This window comes from Amorphotheca resinae, assembly GCF_003019875.1.
Source record: "Amorphotheca resinae ATCC 22711 unplaced genomic scaffold M430scaffold_5, whole genome shotgun sequence".
In the NCBI taxonomy this organism is placed as follows: Eukaryota; Fungi; Ascomycota; class Leotiomycetes; order Helotiales; family Amorphothecaceae; genus Amorphotheca; species Amorphotheca resinae.
The window spans coordinates 1,587,378-1,606,971 of record NW_020194475.1 but is presented as its reverse complement, the minus strand read 5'-3'; the positions used below and the strand labels follow the sequence as shown (position 1 = coordinate 1,606,971).

At 50.2% G+C, this 19,594-nt stretch overlaps 10 protein-coding genes across 10 annotated transcripts; 5 read left to right on the top strand and 5 right to left on the bottom strand.

Moving 5' to 3' along the window:
- Window positions 1-290: 290 nt before the first annotated feature.
- M430DRAFT_139172 (glycoside hydrolase family 31 protein) lies at window positions 291-3,303 on the top strand (the record flags this gene model as incomplete). The annotated part of the gene is made up of 4 exons (XM_024862593.1): window positions 291-545; window positions 596-1,335; window positions 1,433-2,165; window positions 2,228-3,303. The coding sequence occupies exons 1-4, from the start codon at window positions 317-319 to the stop codon at window positions 3,301-3,303; spliced, it is 2,778 nt and encodes a 925-aa protein (XP_024721827.1). The 5' UTR covers window positions 291-316.
- Window positions 3,304-4,210: 907 nt separating this feature from the next.
- On the top strand, window positions 4,211-5,068 carry M430DRAFT_235351 (hypothetical protein). Its single transcript, XM_024864924.1, has 2 exons — window positions 4,211-4,931; window positions 4,989-5,068. The coding sequence occupies exons 1-2, from the start codon at window positions 4,500-4,502 to the stop codon at window positions 5,004-5,006; spliced, it is 450 nt and encodes a 149-aa protein (XP_024721826.1). The 5' UTR covers window positions 4,211-4,499; the 3' UTR covers window positions 5,007-5,068.
- Window positions 5,069-5,951: 883 nt separating this feature from the next.
- On the top strand, window positions 5,952-7,054 carry M430DRAFT_235348 (hypothetical protein). The gene is made up of 2 exons (XM_024864923.1): window positions 5,952-6,100; window positions 6,152-7,054. The coding sequence occupies exon 2, from the start codon at window positions 6,241-6,243 to the stop codon at window positions 6,973-6,975; it is 735 nt and encodes a 244-aa protein (XP_024721825.1). The 5' UTR covers window positions 5,952-6,100; window positions 6,152-6,240; the 3' UTR covers window positions 6,976-7,054.
- Window positions 7,055-9,161: 2,107 nt separating this feature from the next.
- On the bottom strand, window positions 9,162-10,196 carry M430DRAFT_100092 (hypothetical protein; the record flags this gene model as incomplete). Its single annotated transcript, XM_024860608.1, has 2 exons — window positions 9,162-9,693; window positions 9,745-10,196. 2 exons carry the CDS (start codon window positions 10,194-10,196, stop codon window positions 9,162-9,164), a joined length of 984 nt encoding a protein of 327 aa, XP_024721824.1.
- Window positions 10,197-10,592: 396 nt separating this feature from the next.
- Window positions 10,593-11,690, bottom strand: M430DRAFT_100613 (hypothetical protein; the record flags this gene model as incomplete). Its single annotated transcript, XM_024860648.1, has 2 exons — window positions 10,593-10,996; window positions 11,048-11,690. The coding sequence occupies 2 exons, from the start codon at window positions 11,688-11,690 to the stop codon at window positions 10,593-10,595; spliced, it is 1,047 nt and encodes a 348-aa protein (XP_024721823.1).
- An 846-nt stretch (window positions 11,691-12,536) lies between these two features.
- On the bottom strand, window positions 12,537-14,229 carry M430DRAFT_50213 (hypothetical protein; the record flags this gene model as incomplete). The annotated part of the gene is made up of 4 exons (XM_024868132.1): window positions 12,537-13,209; window positions 13,350-13,584; window positions 13,634-13,740; window positions 13,790-14,229. The coding sequence occupies 4 exons, from the start codon at window positions 14,227-14,229 to the stop codon at window positions 12,537-12,539; spliced, it is 1,455 nt and encodes a 484-aa protein (XP_024721822.1).
- Window positions 14,230-15,366: 1,137 nt separating this feature from the next.
- M430DRAFT_34796 (hypothetical protein) lies at window positions 15,367-15,820 on the top strand. Its single transcript, XM_024866615.1, has one exon. The coding sequence runs from the start codon at window positions 15,378-15,380 to the stop codon at window positions 15,696-15,698; it is 321 nt and encodes a 106-aa protein (XP_024721821.1). The 5' UTR covers window positions 15,367-15,377; the 3' UTR covers window positions 15,699-15,820.
- Window positions 15,821-16,305: 485 nt separating this feature from the next.
- M430DRAFT_235288 (hypothetical protein) lies at window positions 16,306-17,173 on the bottom strand. The gene has a single exon (XM_024864922.1). The coding sequence runs from the start codon at window positions 16,945-16,947 to the stop codon at window positions 16,384-16,386; it is 564 nt and encodes a 187-aa protein (XP_024721820.1). The 5' UTR covers window positions 16,948-17,173; the 3' UTR covers window positions 16,306-16,383.
- Window positions 17,174-17,843: 670 nt separating this feature from the next.
- Window positions 17,844-18,755, top strand: M430DRAFT_139159 (hypothetical protein; the record flags this gene model as incomplete). Its single annotated transcript, XM_024862592.1, has 2 exons — window positions 17,844-18,181; window positions 18,263-18,755. 2 exons carry the CDS (start codon window positions 17,844-17,846, stop codon window positions 18,753-18,755), a joined length of 831 nt encoding a protein of 276 aa, XP_024721819.1.
- Window positions 18,756-18,759: 4 nt separating this feature from the next.
- M430DRAFT_235281 (hypothetical protein) lies at window positions 18,760-19,340 on the bottom strand. Its single transcript, XM_024864921.1, has one exon. It carries the CDS (start codon window positions 19,232-19,234, stop codon window positions 18,764-18,766), a length of 471 nt encoding a protein of 156 aa, XP_024721818.1. The 5' UTR covers window positions 19,235-19,340; the 3' UTR covers window positions 18,760-18,763.
- Between the last annotated feature and the right edge of the window lie 254 nt (window positions 19,341-19,594).

Below are 19,594 nucleotides of genomic sequence, written 5' to 3'. Positions count from 1 at the left end.
GCCATCTCGCCCGTCATGTCGCTCTGGCCCCTGCCTCCCACGCCTATCAAAGCCAACACGGCACCAGAAAAGGGCCTTTTGATGTTGTTGGTCTTTGCAGCAACATGGGTTGCCCCGCAATCGAGATGAGAAGCGGGAGAAGAATGGGGATAAGCTTACATTCACAGCTGTTGCACGACCAGCCCCATTCTGCCGAAGCGCCGGAGGAGGAAAAACTATACGCAGCAAGCGGAGGTATATATACGGTGTGGCAGGTGCTTCGGGAGTCCTGACTGAGCTCCATCGCCATCCACTCCTGGGACATTCATTGTTCACCATGGCTGTCATCCTGTCCTGGCTGTTGTTGGCAGCTGCCGCCGTCTCTGCCAACCGCATCCCTCAACTCCCTTCAGACGATCCTCTCGCTGCGTGTCCTGGCTACAAGGCTTCCAATGTCAAGACAACCGCCTCGAGTCTCACCGCGAACTTGAATCTTGCGGGCCCCGCTTGCAATGTGTATGGCACTGACCTGCCAGATCTGACATTGGAGGTTGTATATGAGTCCGGTATGTTGTCCCTCTCCGGAAACCCATCGCGCTCTAATCGATGGGGGCAGACGATCGCATCCATGTCAAGATCCAAGATGAGGCCAATAGCGTTTACCAAGTCCCAACCTCTGTCTTTCCACGACCGTCGCCATCACCAGGGGCACGGCAACGCAGTGCCAACATCCAATTCCACTACGTTCCATATCCGTTTTCATTCTCGATTACCCGAACCCACACGGGCGAGGTTTTGTTTGATACTTCAGCTGCGAGTATCGTCTTCGAGTCTCAGTATCTCAGACTTCGTACCTCGCTTCCGGAGAACCCCTACCTTTACGGGTTGGGCGAGCATTCCGACCCGCTACGTCTGAATACAACCGATTATATCCGGACTTTGTGGTCTCAGGATGCCTACTCAATCCCCGCTGGCTCCAATTTGTACGGCAACCACCCCGTGTATTTTGAGCACAGGATTACTGGTACTCACGGAGTCTTCTTCCTCAATTCCAATGGAATGGATATCAAGATCAACAACACCAATGGAGCAGACCAATATCTAGAATATAACACTCTCGGTGGTGTACTCGACTTCTATTTCATCGCAGGGCCCACGCCCGTGGCTGTATCACAACAGTATGCTGAAGTAGTGGGTTTGCCAGCCATGATGCCGTATTGGGGCTTCGGCTTCCATAATTGTAGATATGGCTACCAGGATGCTTTTGATGTGGCCGAGGCTATCTACAACTACTCCAAAGCAGGCATTCCGCTGCAGACTGCTTGGGTCGATATTGATTATTTCGATAGGAGAAGGGTACATCAGCTTTCTTTTCTTGTTGATTTCTCTTATTGATTTTTCTTGTTGGTTTTTCTTGTTGATCTCGGCTGAGTCCTGACTGACGTCCCTCAAGGTATTCTCGCTTGATCCAGAGCGATTCTCGCTTAGCCTGATGCAAGATATCAACCATTATCTTCATGACCACAATCAAAACCAGATTCTCATGGTCGACCCAGCAGTTGCATACCAGGATTATCCCCCGTACGAACGCGGTGCAGCAGATGATATCTTTCTGAAACGGTCCAATGGGTCCTATTGGTTGGGAGTCGTCTGGCCGGGTGTGACGGTCTTCCCAGATTGGTTCAATACAGACACTCAAAACTACTGGAATAACGAGTTTGCTCTCCTTTTTGACCCAACAAATGGAGTGAACTTGGACGGGCTGTGGATCGACATGTCCGAGCCGTCCAATTTCCCCTGTAACTTCCCCTGCGACAACCCATATGCTGCGGCAGTCGGATATCCACCTGCACCCCCACCTGTCCGCACACCACCACGCCCGCTTCCTGGATTCCCGTGCGCCTTCCAACCAGTTGGTACGGACTGTACAGATGCCCCGGCGAGAAGGGAAATTTCCGCTCCTGCTACGGTCCCGAAACCCGTTGAAAAAAGACAAGCACCTGGTCAGGAACTCGGTCTACCAGGGAGAGACTTGCTCTACCCCAAATACGCGATTCACAACACTGCTGCATACACTGTCGCCGATAATGCCGCAGGAGGTGGTATCTCAAACCATACAGTCAATACCGATGTCATTCATCAAAATGGACTCGCCATGTATGATACTCATAATTTGTTCGGTACAAGTACGTCTTCAAACTAACGCGGGATTTGATTAAAATCGTAAAATCAATGCTGACAGATCTAGTGATGGCGACGGCTTCGCGCGGTGCAATGTTGAACCGCCGCCCAACAGAGCGTCCCATTATTATCGCGCGTAGCACTTTCGCTGGTGCCGGAACAAAAGTCGGGCACTGGCTAGGTGACAATGTGAGTGACTGGCTGCATTACCGGATCTCCATCCGAACCATGCTTGCCTTTGCCTCCATATACCAAGTTCCTATGGTTGGATCCGATGTCTGTGGCTATGGGGGAAACACCACGGAGCAACTCTGTTCTCGATGGGCAACCCTCGGTGCTTTCAGTCCCTTCTACCGTAATCACAACAGCAATCCACCAAGCATCTCTCAGGAGTTTTATCGATGGCCGACCGTGACAGCAGCGGCTAAGAAGGTTATCGACATCCGTTACCGCCTGCTTGATTACATCTACACCGCGTTATATCAGCAGACCGTAGATGGCACTCCTCTCGTCAACCCGATGTTCTACATCTACCCTAACGACATCAAGACTTTTGCTCTCGAACTGCAATATTTCTTCGGCCCATCCATCCTCGTCGCCCCCGTAACAGAGGAGAACTCTACCAGCGTATCAATCTACCTCCCCAATGACATCTTCTACGACTTCTACACCCACGAGCCTGTGCAAGGCCACGGCGCCGACATCCTCATCGAAAACATCGACTACGAATCCATCCAACTCTACTACCGGGGCGGCGTGATTGTCCCCCAGCGCCTGAACAGCGCCATGACCACCACCGAGCTCCGCACCCAAGACTTTGAGATTATTGTCCCCCTCGGCCTTGACGGCCGAGCCACCGGCCAGCTCTACCTCGACGACGGCATCAGCATCGAGCAGGACGGAACCACACTCGTCCAGTTCTCCTTTGACGGCACGCACTTTTCGATGCGTGGCAAGTACGGATATAACGCCGGCGTCCAGATCGCAAGCCTCACGTTCTTGGGCATGCCTCAGCGTCCTGGAGGCTGCTTGGTCAATGGCCTGGAGGTCGGGGGCTGGAGGCATGATAGTCAGACGGGGACTCTGACGGTCCCTGTGGGGAAAGCGCTCACGGCTGATTTTACACTCACGGTTAGGAGGTAGGTGGGTAGATTGAAGTAAAGTAAAGATACTCTTAATATAAATAGATAAGCAGACAAGGCTTTTGGTCCATGGATTTTTGATATGATCGCTTTCCCGCTCGAATCGAATAAGGGTGATTTCTGGCGATACATAGCGAGTGTCACATAACCTCCTGATCTAGGTACAAAAACGCAGCAGCAATAAGTTATTACACAGTAGTAAGTTATTGTACAGTAGTAAGTTATGGTACAGTAGTAAGTTATTGTACAGTAGTAAGTTATCATGTAGTAGTAAGTTATTGTACAGTAGTAAATTATCACGTAGTAGTAAATTATCATACAGCAGTAAATTATCACACAACAGTAAGTTACCACGTCGTAGTAAATTATCACACAACAGCAAGTTCACAGAGACCCTAAGGAGCTACCTTAGAAGAAGACATCCAAAATGACTGTAATAACGCAAGGCATGGACAACGGATATTCCACGTACAAGATCCCTGATCTGCGATCCGATACAAGAAGATGGAAAGTCGAGATGTACACCCTCGACATGCCTTGACATGTCATGGAGTAGAGCAGTGTAGGAACACGCCGTTATACTATGCCTGGGGTACATAGTATAGTACTCACTTTAAGCAATGCTGACTACTTGAAGCAATCCTAATGTTAAGCAATCCAGGCAATCCCGACTTCAAGCAATCCCGACTTCAAGCAATCCCTACTTCGAGCAATCCCTATTTCAAGCAATCCCAGCTTCAAGCAATCCTGACTACTTCAAACAATCCTGACTTCAAGCAATCCCGTATCAAAGTTTGGCAATTTGGCAAAAAGTGAGAGTGTTGTTAGGGGTAAGTCACGTGACTTCGCTTACTCGTTATATAGACAAGGCAGCAGCGCGCTCTGAGCAACTTCATTCCTCAAACCTTCACACACATAAATCGATCTAACAATAGTATAATCCACTATATCAAGGATCTCGCAGACTCGACATTAGCATTACCACCCAGTCAACGTTTGTCGAATGGAGCACCAACAATTGAACACTCGACATGTCTTGACATGTCAAGGGGTACCTAGGTAGTGCCCAAATTACTTTCTACTTCGTCGTCTTCCATGTTATCTATGATCTATCCCATGCTTGATTCCTCTGAATCCTCTCAGTGATACTACCTTAGGTACTTTATAATTATAACTCGACATTACTAAATTACAAATATGCCACCATTATCAGGAACAGCAACTGCCAGCGGAGACCCGAATGCACGAATTCGAGTGGGCCGGCTGGCATTATGCGGAAAGGGCTGTGGCTGCTGGTCCAAGTCCTTGGACACCGCAAAGAAGCATGAGAAGCGCTGCAATGGCAGCACAACCGACACTACCCGGGTTCGAAAAAAGATCCGGGAATATGGCGGAGATGCCTTAGAGAAGCAGCTCTGCACGAAAGGCTGTGGAAGCTCATACCCGGCAATCAACATTGACAACCATGCCGAGCATTGTCCCGGCGTTGTCCTACAACCAACGGTGAAGATGCGAAAATTTACACAAGGAACAAGGGAGTTTTCACCAGGCCGAAAACATGTGAAATGCCGCCTATGTGGCATTACTTACGCCAGAAGGAATATCGACCGCCATGAGGATCGATGCAATGTAAGGTTATCAATCCTTGATCGTTGTGTTAAGTCTGTGGATTGATGAAGCTACTAGACGTTACTATATACATGATATATCCCCTCGACATGTCTTGACTTGTCAGGGGGTAGTATGGGGGCACGCCACGATGCAATGCCCTCATAGTACCTCCCTCGATGCGAGCAATACACTGCTCAAAGCCGACCAAACAAAACCCTTATATTGGTTGACGTCGTGCATTGCATGCACGTACTATGCCAACATCATCCGTGTATGGATGAGATCCTCCAAATTCAGAGAAGATGGGACGAGACTCTGCAATGCCACTGTAGGTTGCAAGGAAGTAGCCAGGCCTACAGGAAAGTTTTGTGCAAAGCACTATGGTGAGTAATGACAACAGTCTTCACAGATCATTATGCTAACAGTAGTAGTCAATTTGTTCTCTATTGAATACTCTTGCTGGGTATATGAGGGCTTGGATATATATATATGTATTGTATGCATTTGATTCTGAAGGTGAGAAGATAAATTGAAAAATTCCCCACTAAGATGCCGTTATACTAACAGTAATTTCAGGAAGAGACAACAAAGACGCTGTGTCCGTCAATGGATAAGCTTTCGGGCCAAGAGGGGACCTGGGTCTGGGGTCGTGTCTCCCGTTACCATGGCCAAATATCTCAAATCTTCCCCACGCCCCCAATGCCAGCTTGGAGCTGGAAGACAATGAAAATGGCATTAGAAGACAATGCCTCAAACAACGTGTTCTTTGTAGACACGGAATTCGGGCAAGTACTCTCATCAATAATACATAAACACGAGCCTAGTCCATCAGAAGCCACCTGTATAATGGCGCCCAAAATCGAATTCTCACCTGCGATGCCTTTGCGGCTTGCCTCCAGTTTTCGATGTCCAAGAGCGCATCAAACAACTCTACCGCTATCTTGACCCGGAAGATCCTCATTATGAACGCAAAGAACAGCATACCAATATCAAAGCTGCCATTAAGCTTTACGAAGAGGGGAAGATCGATGGTTTGGCAACAAGGGGTGGAAGACAAGTTCGTACGCCACCTTTTTGAAGTGTCCGTCTACAATGCCAAAGGGGAGTGTCTAATCGACACAACCGTCGATTATGGCATAAAGATCCAGGAGCTGGACCTAATGGGAATTGCTGTGTAAAGCACTATGGTGAGTAATGACAACAGTCTTATTCAGTTGTAATCCTAACAGCAATTTCAGGCAAGATCCAGCAGAGAACTAGTCTTTGCCGCTGGGTGAGCTTCCGGGAGAAGAAGGGGCCCGGATCCAGTGTCGTGTCTCCTGGAGACATGGCAGACTATCTTCAAACCTCACCACGCCTCCTAATGGCAGCGGGCCAATGGAAAGATATCAAATTGGCATTGGACAGCGATACGTCGAACCAAGTGTTCTTTGTGGACATGGAGTTCGGACAACTGGGGACAGGGGAAGAATTCGTGCGACACCTGTTCGAAGTGTCTATTTATAACGCCAAAGGGGAGTGTCTAATCGACACAACCGTCGATTATGGCATAACGATCCTGGAGCTAGCGGGATGGTGCCCATCAAGAAGATGGACGAATTGCATACAGGGAATATACGGGAATGACTTCGAAAGGAGGACGCCTGGCCTTCGGGTCGAGGACCTGGCGGACAAATTTGCCCATGTTGGCATCAATACCAATTCAACATTTGTCGAATGGAGCACCAACGGGTGCGATGCCACCACGATCATCAAAAGCATGAGTGACGTCGGGAGAGGAGAGCTTCTGCCCCCTCGGGGGAATTGGGTGTCTGGCATTCCGATGTGGCGTGGCATAATGCCAGGGGCCAGGACCCTGGCATTACAGCCGCTGCACGCAATGTTGTTTGCGGAGACGACATTGCTAGACCACCACCACGCGGCAGTAGATACCAGGAAGCTCTGGGAGGTCATGAAAGAGGGATACTGCCCGTGGGGACATACCGTCTTCCTTCTCCAACTTCGCGACGTACACGGCCTTCCAATTTCTCAGGGATGCCGGTGTCACCCCCATAGGCTATAGCACTGTTTGAGCAGCATCGGATGTATCACCGTCGTTTTGTTCGCTGGCTCAGCAATCATTACTACAACAGAGCCATGCATTTGATTTAACATAGTAGGTGCTGTGCAACCATGATTCACTTGCTTAATTTAACGTGCATACAAGGTTATCACCATGCCTTAATCGACAAGAGAAAGTTGTGGGAGGTAATGAAGGAGGGGGTGAAGTATTTGATCTGAAATGGAAATGGGGGTGGGGAGTGGAGTGGAAATGGAATTAACTAGTCCTTGCCCAATTGGCAGTTTGGGTTTATCAGCTTTCGATAAACCCTCGACTAGGCGACGCTGGATATCTTCGTGCCGCACTTGGAGTTTCAATCTACCTTGATACATGGGGATTTTTCACTGCCTGTGTACAGATTCGAAACTTTGGGTAGACACAAGGGAATATCGCGTCTTTTGTGGTTGGTCTTCTGTCGCTCCTCTCGATATACCATTGTCATTGCCCAATCGTTGCTCCATAGCTGTGATACAAATTACAAGCTGATACATCTAAAAGTTCATTAGTTAGCTCCTCTATGTATCCAGAAATAAATTCAACACAAAACCTACAAAAGGACAGAGGAATTATCTATCTACATAACAACATCAACATATCTACCTATCTATCTCTCTAGTACTATCTTCTTTCACCTTATCATACTATTAGCATAACCTATCTAAAGGTATAGAGAGTCTAGATAGCTAGAATATGATATTATATCAAAAGCTCTTTGATTTCTGATTCTGTGAGTTACATGCTAGAATCCATTCATTTATTTAGAAATATCTCTATTTAGATTATTAACCTCTCTAACAATCAGATGAATAGTAAGTAATAGTATAATAGGTAGGTAGATGAATAACGATTATACAAATGACAATACCAGACAAGCCGAGGCATGCGCAGACTTAACAACGAACGGGTTGTACGTTAACGCGTATCTGTATTCAGCAAAAATCAAGAGGCCTGCCTTACTTAAGGCCTCCGTCATAACTTAACTCTATAAATATTATCACTTGTATTAATAAAAATCAAGAAGGAGATGATCTGATCTATAGTAGTAGCCCTACCTAAACCACAGGCTCAGGTCAGGTTACGAACCATCTGATAACAATCTTACTATAGAGAGAGTGGAGGGTTCGATTCCAATTTCCCTCTATCTAATCTGCTCCTAGGTAGTTGTGCTCTGGCAAATAGGCTACTCGGTAATCGCAGTCTGGAAACATAAAACAAGCCACGCTCTCGTAGGTACGATAGACGACAGACATAAATTTTAGTGAAACATTATATCAGGTCTGCTACAAGAACATGAGGTGCTTTCAAAGTTCTGGCAGCGAATAATGCTAAGATGGAAAGGGAAAGTTCGACTGTCGACCTAAGCTGGATGATATATATTCTGATGGATTCTATTCTTGAGCAATGATTAGGTGGGTGAATGATAATGATATAGTTGGGTCACGATGATTAGGTGGGTGAATGACAATGATATGATTAAATCACAACGATAGTAATATAATCAATAACAACAACAACTACCTTACCTATTCAATTCAATTCCATTCCCAAGCAACAACACTCAGCAATCATCAAAAGAAATCCCACCTCAACTCAACTCCACCTGTTGGTGCTCTATTCGACAAATGTTGACTTGGTAGTAATGCTAATATCGAGTCTGCGAGGTAAGGTACTCTTTATATAGTGGATTATTTTATTGTTTTTCGGTTAATTAGTTAGAGAGAGAGGGGGGAAGAGAGAAGGGGGGGGGGGACGGGGATAGGGGAGGGGGGTGGATGGATGGATGTAATTAGATGGCAAAGGTATGGATTGTATGATAGCTATCTATACCTCTAGACCTATAAATCAATTATCCCAAATAGTACTTGATGATAAGATAAATAAAGAAAATGATGAGGCAAAATCAAGCATCCATCTCGAGGCGAATTTTCCCAATGTTAGATTTTCTTTTTATGATTTGCTTGCTTGCTTGGTTGCAATTACCTAGGTAAGCGAGTAGGATACTAGGATCTAGACGGACAGACGTCTTGATACAGACAGGCAGCTTGGTCAGGATTCTCACTCTAGAAAAATGTACTTGTTGAGGGAAAAAAGAAAGTGTGATTGACGAATTCTAGCATGTCCAACCCAACCGGTTACTAGTTAAACGCTCACAAACTCTTCTCCACGCCCTCCAGCTCCCCAACCGCATCTTTCCAATTCTCCCACTCCAGATCGCCACCGGGCAAGCCACCACTCAGGGGAAGCCTCGTCCCATCCCTATCGCCCAAGCCCAAGACACGACTCACAGCCTCCTTAATCCCCACGGTTCCAAAGCGGACGACTAGTTCTTCGACCTTGCTCACCTTATACTGCAGCAGGCGGCGCTCCTGGACCTCTGCGTCGCTGGCGTTGTTCTTGAGGGAGAGCTGGTACAAGTGTACTAGGGATTTCGGGAAGAAGCCTGCGGATCCGTCGATCGTGCCCGAGCACCCGACGGAGATGGCGGGGAGAAGTTGCTGGCCTAGACCTGTGTAGGTGTGGAATTGAGAATGGTTGATGTCCGGATTGGATGCGATTTGCGCGTGGTATGAGATGTCGCCGTGCGAGAGCTTGCAGCCGACGATGTTGGGGTGTTGGGATAAAGCGGCGAAGCTGGAGGGGATCATCTTGACGTTGTTCGAGACGCCCGGGTAGTGGTATCTGTGGGTGTCACTGTGTCAGTGGGAGGAAGCAGAGAGAGAGAGCGCCTACATCATAATGGGAATAGGGCTCTGGTCAGCCACAGCTGTGAACCAAGCAATAATCCCCTCCTGCGTGCTGGCCCCAGCGAAATAACCCGGCACGAGACAAAGTCCCCATTGACAACCAGCCTCCTTCGCACTCTTCAGCTGCTCGACGACCTCGGCGATATTCTGAGATGCGGTGCCCGCGATCAACGGGTAGTCCTTGAACCCGGCGCTGTCAAGCTCCTTCTTGACGTGCGAGAGAAGCTCGAAGCGCTCCTGGTTGGTCAGATGCACGGCTTCGCCGGTGCTCCCAAGGACTACTAGGCCTTGGATCCCGGATCTTGCGAGGTGCAGAGAGTGCGCGCCCTGCGTGGCGAGGTCGAGGGGTGCAGCGACGGGATTGTAGTTGGCGGCCTTCTTGGAGACGAAGAAGGTTGGGACGGGGACGTAGACACCTGGGGGAGGAGGGGCGGCCATGTTGGGGGGATCAGAGGGATGGATAGTTTATTGTAGCAGATAGATGGAAAGAAATTAAAGGATAGGAAGATAGGAAGAGATGTCAATATAAACTATATATCTGAATCCCAGTCTGGGACGATTGTGGGAAAGGAGGGAATCCAATATCCATATGTTATCATCTTCGGGTGAATACAGCGCGAAGCCCCACTGCGCGGTGGTCATGTCCGAAATTCGCTCAATGCGGGGTATTTACACATATATTGCAACACATATTGAAACATTGATTGTACTGTGTTATATTAAATTATATTACATTTCATCTACCGTGTCCATGACTGCTGAGCGGATGACAACACAGAGGAAACTTCACAATTCACAAAAGCCACAAGCCTCAGCCCTTTAGCATCTATTACATCACTGCATCAACTCCCTAATCCCATACGCCTTAATCGCAGTTCCACTCCAGATCATAATCTGCTCCTCCTGGCTCAAGCTCGCCAGGTCGCAGAACCTCTCCACCACGCGTCTCCATTTCTTCCACGCATCCTCAACTCCCACGGTGCAGACCGGCCAGTCGGAGCCGTACATGATCCGGAAAGAACCAAACGTGGCCAGAATCACCACGAGGTAGGGCTGCAGCGCCAGGAAGATCTCGTCGACGGGCGCCGTCTTCAGAGAGTCGGGCATCTCGGAGAAGCAGCCGCTGAGCTTCAGGAATGTCTTGCTGCACTTGCTGAGCTTGAACATGGCCGTGCGCCACGCCACGAACTTGGGATCCGTCGGGTTGTAGACTGAGAGGTCGGGCTTGCAGAGATGGTCTGATGGCTGGTGTTAGTTGTCGAAGGATGGACAGAGGCAAAAAAACTCACTGATGATAAACGTAACTCTCTCCGCCTCCTCAACCCCTTCGTGAGCCTTCTCAATCATCTCCACCGCCTCTTCCAACTGCCACTTGCCCCCACTATGCAAATCGACCCCGAGATCAAACACATAGCCCTTCCTCCCCAGCCATCTCAACCCCTCAATGAAGCCATCCTGCAGCATCGTCCCCCGCGGCTTATCCTGCACCAGATACCTGAAACCCCTGATCTTCCCAAAGCTCGCACCGGCGTGCTTCTCCACCTCCGTCACGTACCTCGAGAGCACCTCCGCCCCACTTGGCAGCGGCGCCCAAGGCACGATGGCCAAACACAGCTGAGCATGCTCCGCGCCGTGCCCCTCGCCCTCGCGCGGCGTGCCAAGCGCTATCCGCTTCAGCCACTCCACCTCCATCAGCGGCATCGCCCAGCCACCGGCCCCGGCTGCCAGATCATGCTTGCGGTCCGTCTCGAGGAAGATGAAGCCTTCGAGGGAGGCCGGCGAGCCCGTCGCCGTCGCGTACTCGCTGAGCGAGTGCTGCTTGTGAAGAGGGTGCGAGGGCCCGCACCATGCGAGCGTGTCGAGTTCGGATTCGGGGTACAGGTGGATGTGCGAGTCGATGATGGGGTAGTTGGGGGAGTCTCCGGTAGCCATGATGAGAATTGAGAAATAGGCGCTCGCAACTTGTGGTGATGTTTTGGGATGTTAATGGGTTATTAGTGAAATGGTAAGATCAGGTTGATGATGATTTTATTGTACAGAATTATTGTACAGGGGTTCCTCAAACGAGCTCAGAGGTTGGGAGAAGTCTTCCCCGACGTGTTGTCCCTGGACCCCCGCTCTGCACAGATCCCCTACAAAGGACAGAGTAGCAGGGGCTTATCGATAAGGGATGCCCCGCTCTCCCCTGGACCAGCGACATTTACTTCAGATACTTCCGTCTTATAACCACACACGTACTACAAACAGCATGTGAAAAGAAACAACCGTGATCGTCACTACCATAACCCCATACAAACAGCCCCATTTCCTAACCCCATCGATGCGAATCATGCGATAGGGTCGAGCATGGGTGGTCAGCATGCATATCACTGTGATAGCTGTACTGCGATCGGCATCAATGCAAGGAATCGACAACGGGTGAGCTGACAATATTGCAGTCGAATTATTCCCTATGTGAAGCCTGCAATATGCTGGTGATGCGGGGAGATGGTCTTGGCTGTGCGGCGTGGACGACCAACGGCTTCACTTGGCGATGAATATAGGAGGGTATGCATCTCGTAAACAAACAGCTAGAATTCCATCTGATGATCTGTGATCTGTTGATCTTGTAGCTTAGGAATCCCACGCGTAACATCAAGTCTTAACGACCGTGTCGGGGGTATTGGTGCCGTTGATAAACGCCTGAAAACATGAAAATGCATGAAATCGCCTCCCACTCAATCATCATCATCGTCGTCATCATCCATCATCTATATCCAGTATATCAATCCGGAAATTCTATACCAAATCAGGTGTCGTCACTATCTCGGGCGTAAGAGGCTTGTTAACCTCGCCACTCAGTGACAGGTTCTTAAATGTCGAACCGTTAAGAGGGAGCCCTCCGTTGTCCTTGGGCCCTATCTTCTTCTTTTTGAACTCTCGCTCCATCCCATGTCTGACCGCATCCAGCACGGTGTCAACAGTGGCCATGGGTTTGTAGGCCGGCTCCGTTCCCTCCTGGTAGACGCCGGTGCGTACAAGGATCGAATACCAGGTGTTCTTGGCCTTCTCGTTAAACTGATTCGTACCCTTGATGTCACTCTCGGGTGTATCGCCCACGAAGTACACAGTCTCCGGCGGACGATTGATGTGATGCTCGTCTTTCCGCCACTGTTGAAGCAAGCGAGTAGCGAACTCAAATGTGCCGATTTGGGGCTTTCCAAATGCGATGGTTTCAAGCTCTTTGCCCTTGGTGAGATCCTTGAACAGCATCTCGACCATCCTTCTAAGGGCTCCCATTCCAAGTCTGACGTTGTCATGTGCAGCGGACCAAACTATGTCGCTGTGAGAAAAGTAAATCGGTATGCCCTCGTCGAAGGTTTCTGAGAGTGTGCCTATGTAACCTCCCTTGGACATCGCCAGATCGAGCATAATCTGGATGTCTCCGGCCCAATCTCTGGAATCCGCAAATCTGGAAAAGAAAAGAGTCAGTACCAATTATCAATATAGATAATTTGCGAAGACGGATAAAGAAAGAGCCGAGTTCTTTGTGGAAAGTCAGGCAGGTTAAAGGTAATTGAGAGAGAGAGGTTTAACCGGAAAGCGACATACACAAAAATTGCTTCAATCTTGGTCGAGCCATAATCACGTTTGCGGGAGTTTTTGCGTTCCTCGTTGGTAAGTCTGCGGAAAGGGGTAGTAGCCTCGTTATCCTTGATGATATCACCTGGAGTGATAACGTCTCTAAAGCCATAACCCTCTGCTACTTCTCTGCATTTCTCTCCCTCGCCCCCCACGACGAGGACAGTGTGGTACTTTTCAACCATCTCTCGCATCGGTGTGTGGCCTCCAACCGTCAGCAATGAGACTATAGAGGGTTGCCATAAAATACATACCGCATATGAACTGCGCGGGTGAAACCTCAATGTCAAGTTGACGAGACAGGTCAATGCAACGTTCTGCTTCTGTCTTGCCGCCACCATTCGTGAGAAAGATGTAAGGGCTGGAGAATGTCAGAATGAACCCCTGGATCCAAGCGAGAACAGACTCACATCTTCATGCCATACTCGTTCTCGCCGTTCAGAACCTTCATAGCTTCGATAGCTTCGGGGATGGGTCGTCCACCCCTGAGGAGCACACCGTCGATATCGAAAGCAAAGGCAAACGAATCTGCACTCGGGACCTCTGGGGGAGAAGCTGGGGTGCCAGGGGTGTCTGGCGAGCTTTCCGACAGAGAGGCAGGACTACCATCCTCTTCCAAGTTCATCGAAGCGAGCTCGTTCCTAGCTGACTCCAAAGCGCCGGCAAAACCACGAGGATCATGTGTTTTGGAGCGGCGATGCATAAGTCTCTCTGGCACTACGACCACCGGGCCCCCAGCGTTGATGATGCCCTCGGTAGCTGTCATGGAAGAGAGGCGACGAAGAGCTGGCCTGCCCGTCGGTAACAAGGGAGCTTGTGACAGCGGGGACAGCATGTCGGGGGGTGCCATCTGGGATAGCGCCCTGATTGGGAGTCAACTGAGGCAGACGGAGAAGAGGTCTGTCTGACTCTGTGCTGTCGTTGGAGCAGCCGGGCAAGCAGGAATGATATGGAGAGGTAGAGATGTTGATTGATATATGAGAGAGAGAGAGAGAGAGAGAGAGAGATGGATATATAAGATATAGATATGTGAATATATAGAGATGGAGGAGAAGGAGAGGAAGAAGAGGAAGAGGAAACTGATGGACAGGAGGGGTCGGGGGGGGCCGGTGGGTCTTATAGCTTAAGAATCTGGAGAAGATGGCATGGCCAGCAAACGCGAGACGCATCTGTTCTTGCCCAATCTGGAGCTAGGCCAGGATTGCCTTGGCAGGACAAGCAGGAAAGGGAAGGAACGACTGGAAGGACTGGAAGGGAAGGAAGGGCTGTGCAGTTGCCCCGCGTGTCTTGAAGGGCCCCACTGTTGACCAGAGGCAGGAGACGCTGATCGAGGACGCGCCGCTCTGCCACGGAGATATAAACGGCGTCCGAGAGATCACTGACGTAGAGGGATGCCATCACGAAAGCCTTCCCGCGATGGCGGTGGATGCGCGCAGGAACAACGTGCGAAGTCCACTGGGCGGGACGGCGGGGCGGTGGCTGGTCAGGTCCCGGGGGGATATTTGTTATTACGGTATATGATGATTAGGTACCTTGGCTGATGGATGATGGATGATGGATGATGGGATGCCACAACAGAAAACACATGCGAATGAATGTTTGCCCGGGATTCCTCGCGGTTACCGTCCACCGCACGAGTCTGGTACGTGGTATGTGGTACGGCGTCCGCCGTAATCCTGCCGGGGCTAGGCTGCTTGCGGCATATCGCGCACGTCGCGCGGAACGTCGTCAGAGGCGGTGTGAGTGGGGGCGTCTCTCTCCATCTGATTGGACAGATGGCCCGCGTTGCCCCGACCTCGCGTATCTGGCCTATCGATAGCACGGATAAGCATGCAACGGTCAGGTCCCACCGTTTCAGCCCCCATTCAGTGCATCCAGTGTGCATCCACCCACAGGGTTCCCCCAGGGCATCCAACGCCGGACGTCGTAAGGCTCCAAGGCGTCAGATTCCAACACGACTATCATATGGAACTCGTGTATGGAGTTCATTACTTTGGGATGGACCTTTCATTACTCCGGTATGGGTCTCTATCTCTCTCTCTCTCTCTCTGCATCTCCCTTTGTATCTCCTCCCACTTATCCGCCCTCTCGCCACCATGTGATGCACGGCTGACTGTGCCCGCCACCCGTGTATGGAGAGGATCACTCGGTCGCGACATCATTAGCCATCCCTCCCCTCCGCGTCTTTTTCGGCACGGCTACTACGGGTTCCTCGTATACCGTATACGCAAGCGGGTATACGCTCATCATCGGGCCGCGTCGGGAACGTTTCCCATGTATACCAGGATGGAGAAGGGAGAAAGCAACGACGGCCAGTAATGAGGGGCAGTGATGGGACAGCATGGGCCTCTGCGGATTGCCTCATTTGGTACAATCGACCTTGGGATGACCTCATTGGTGCTCTCGACTTCTCGACCTTCTTGACTTCTCGACTCCTCGACTCCTCAACCCCCTTCAGGGTTCAGCCAGTTCCAACACTGCCACAAACCGTTCTCGACTCTACCCACCTCCTTTGCGCCTTTACCCGATGGCAGACGCAGTTGGGTCGTTGGCAAGGTTCTATACCTACCTAGTAGATAAGGGGCATGAATTGCTGGTCATGATCATCCTCAAGGTCTACGAGTTACTCCATACTTCTTCGTGCAGGACCCGTGAACTTATGGGCCGGGCCACACATGTAAGTCATCCGCTACGCCGAGGGGAGAGCCTTGATCTCCATGTCCGTCCGTTATCTCCTGTGGCATCGTCATTTTTGCGGGCACATCAGCTCAATGTCGAACAACGATCTGGCGCACGTTGTCAGCTTATATCAATACCTGTTATCTACGTACGGGAGAAACCTGAGTAGGTACATCATCGATGACCAAACCCATTCCCCTCCATTTATCGATTCTTGGACGCGCATCTGCAACTTACCTTCACAAGCAGAGGAGGTAGGTAAGGGAGGTAGATATCCACCTGAGTGGAACTTTCACGTGATAAACTGGTCACGAGTTTTCATGCCTTATATAAAAGGAATCAGCAATATCAATCCCCGAATTCCTGGGTTGAAGGCACTCCTCCCCGTCTCCAGCTTCCAACGACTTTTAGCTGGCTCCCATCTGGACAGTTGCATTATTAGTACCCTCCACGGGTTGGCCGGCTTACAATCGTCAACACCACGAGCACATCTCTGCTGACCGTTCCTGCAGCGAAACGTCTGTCTAGCTATACCCGCCGAGTCTAAAGTCATGCACAGAATCACAATGCGCCTCGATGTGCATCTCATTACACCACCTTGCAACGTGGGGACACCCTCTTTTCTGCTTTCCTTCTCCTGGCCTCTACATCTCATCAAGGGAAGCAAGAATCTGACATGCAGTGGCTTGCTCCCAGCCGTGTCCGGCCTCAAGTGACGCCCCCAAGATGCAGAGCTACTCAATCTGTCCTCGTGTTTGCTGTACCAATATTGCGACGGTATGATTTTAAGGCTGTTATTTTGAACCGCCAGAATCCCCTGCCTTGCGTCTCTTCTCATCCGTTCAACGAAAAGTCCGGTACGAAGTCTCTCCCTTACATGGCGCCTCATACCCGAATTGATGGGGACCAAGGCCCAAGCATCTTTCTGAGCTTCTCCTGAGTTCGTCGCAAGTTCATCATGCAAATCATCTCTACTGACAGCTGGGCTACCCCTCTCGGGCACTCGGCCTTATCCGTCGCTCCTCCCGGCTAAACCTATCGATTCTGCCTTTTCTCCCTCTCTCTTCACGCCTTTTGGCGGCAGTTACCTCGTCTAAGTCCCAGCCATTTTCTCCTCCATGCAGTATTTGCTGGTGGTGTTCATTGGCGGGGTTTTCTCTCAGTACGTCTTCTCGTCCAACGAGGGGTGTCGACGTTGATAAGGCGCCATAAGCGAGGATGCTCACCAGGGTGCCTCTCGCTCATGAATGGCTGCTGGGCTCAGGGATTTAGTCGCCAGCACCCCAAACTCGTCTAGTTCCCGAGTGCACAATGCCTACGCGCTGAGACTCTGCAGAAGTCTCTCGAGTCAGCTGCATCGACCAATAGATGATGTTCATGCTGTGTTGGAGTGCAAATGCCCGTCACTGAGCTTTCATCCCCTCACCCACCACTCGCGTGATGGCAACCATGGCTGAGCGGCCTCTGGCTGGCCACCATAAAGCTGCCTCGTACCCCAAGTTGCATTTCCCTCTCTTCTCTCTTCAGCAAGCAGTCAGTTTACAAGAGCTAGTTCCCTACCCTCCCGCTGTCCCTTTTTATCGTCCCTTTTTTTTGTTGCTTATTCCGCCCTCGAGCTGTGCTCATAATATCAAATCCACACCTACGTTCTAATATCACAAGTTGCTGGTCAACTTCATAATCTTCACCATCCTAATCACCGAACAATCCCCAGAACTAGCTCTTCTTGCTCGAACAAATCTGCACCAAAGTTCCATCCCTCAGTTGCATTAATTAGCACTCAAAATGGCATCCGTTCAACTATCGTTCTCCTTGCGCACATCGTCTGGCGTAAAGACCGTCCATCTTCTTGGTTCTTGGGACCATTACGCCGGACAACTTCCACTCTCTAAGGACAAGTCTTCTTCAAAATCGGGTGGTTGGAAAGGTACATTCCGATTCCAGGGCGCCACTCTCCAGCCCGGACAGCGATACTGGTACTACTACATCATCGATGGATACCATGTATCGCACGACCCTGGACAACCCTCTACTACCGAACCTACCACTGGACGCATCTTGAACATCCTTGATGTTCCACACGAGAAGTCCTCCAGCAAGCACTCTTCCTCAAAAACCAGCTCGTCAAGGCATACCTCGGATCGATCCAAGGGATCATCCAAGAGCTCCTCTGCTCGCGACCATCATACATCCTCGTCGTCGAGAAGAGACTCTCGCCGTGACAGTCACCTGACGGTCGACATCCCAAAGGGCCGACCTCTATCTATCTCCCAGATCCAGTCGCCGAAACCGGTTTCTCCACACGCGACCAAATATATTCTGGAAGCCGATTATGGCGCACCGTCAGTCGATGAGCTCACATCTCGCTTCATCGCCACTTCAATCGAGGACGATTATGGCTACGACCTCGCGGGCTCTCCACCTTCATCAGTGGGCTCGAGTCTGTCAAGCCGCTCGGACAGCAGCTCCCCGAGCTCCGCCAGTTCTCTCAGCGACTACAGCAGCAGTCGTTCTTCTTCCGCGGGCTGTACTTGTCAACGTTACGGCATTACGCGCAAAGGAGACAGAGTCAAGCTCGACTGTGGGGGCTCCCGCTGTGGCTACAGTGACGACTCAAGTTCTTGTTGTTCTTCCGGCGGCGAGGAAGAGTACATCCCCGGCAGCTCTCGCCGTCACGGGCTCGTCGTGAGAAGATGATGAATGAATCACGGAAGAGAAGAAAGAGAGTGGGGGGAAAGCAAAAGCACACGTGCCTGCCTGCTATTCTTTGCGACCATGCATCTATTTGCGATAACACCGGGCGTCAGGCTGGTTTCCTGACGCACCACCACACGACGCCGAATCCGCGGCCCCGCGGTCACGACCGAGTCGTGACTGCACGATTTCGTTGCATACGAGAATCCCACTGCACGTTTCTTCTGATCTGGAAAAACGGCCAGCATGGAAAGGGGGAAGGAAGGGGTTCGTTGACCACTCGCAGAGGGCGGTGGTGATGGACAGTTATAAGGAAGACGCGTGCGCGACAGTACGACATGTCTTGGAAACGAGTGGTCCTGGATGAGAATCCGGGCTGGCCACTCTCGATCAATCAAGTCTATTGATGATAATGACAATGAAACAAACAAACAATAGCATTTAGATGGATAGAGGACAATTGAATCTACTCCATGACACATACACACACATAATGTCCGGTTACGGATTGCTGCAAGTTCCTCTAGGTATCACGTCTTTAGTAGTCTTATTCATTATTATTGCAAAATCCCCTCCACCATCCTATCCTATCCCCTCCCCTTTTCTCCCCCCCCGCCCCTCCTCTCTTCCCAAAACACCCATATATCACATCCCTAAACAGCAATCACCAATCATCAATCACTAAACACTAAACACTAAACAGTAAATAAGTATCTATATTGTTCAAAAATATATAGATAGAGATAGTCTATGTGTGTAGAAGCGTGTTGTTTTAGAGAGGATGGTTTTTTTACGGAGGAAAGAGAGAGAGGAGGGGGGGGGGGGTTGGAGGAGTTGGGAAG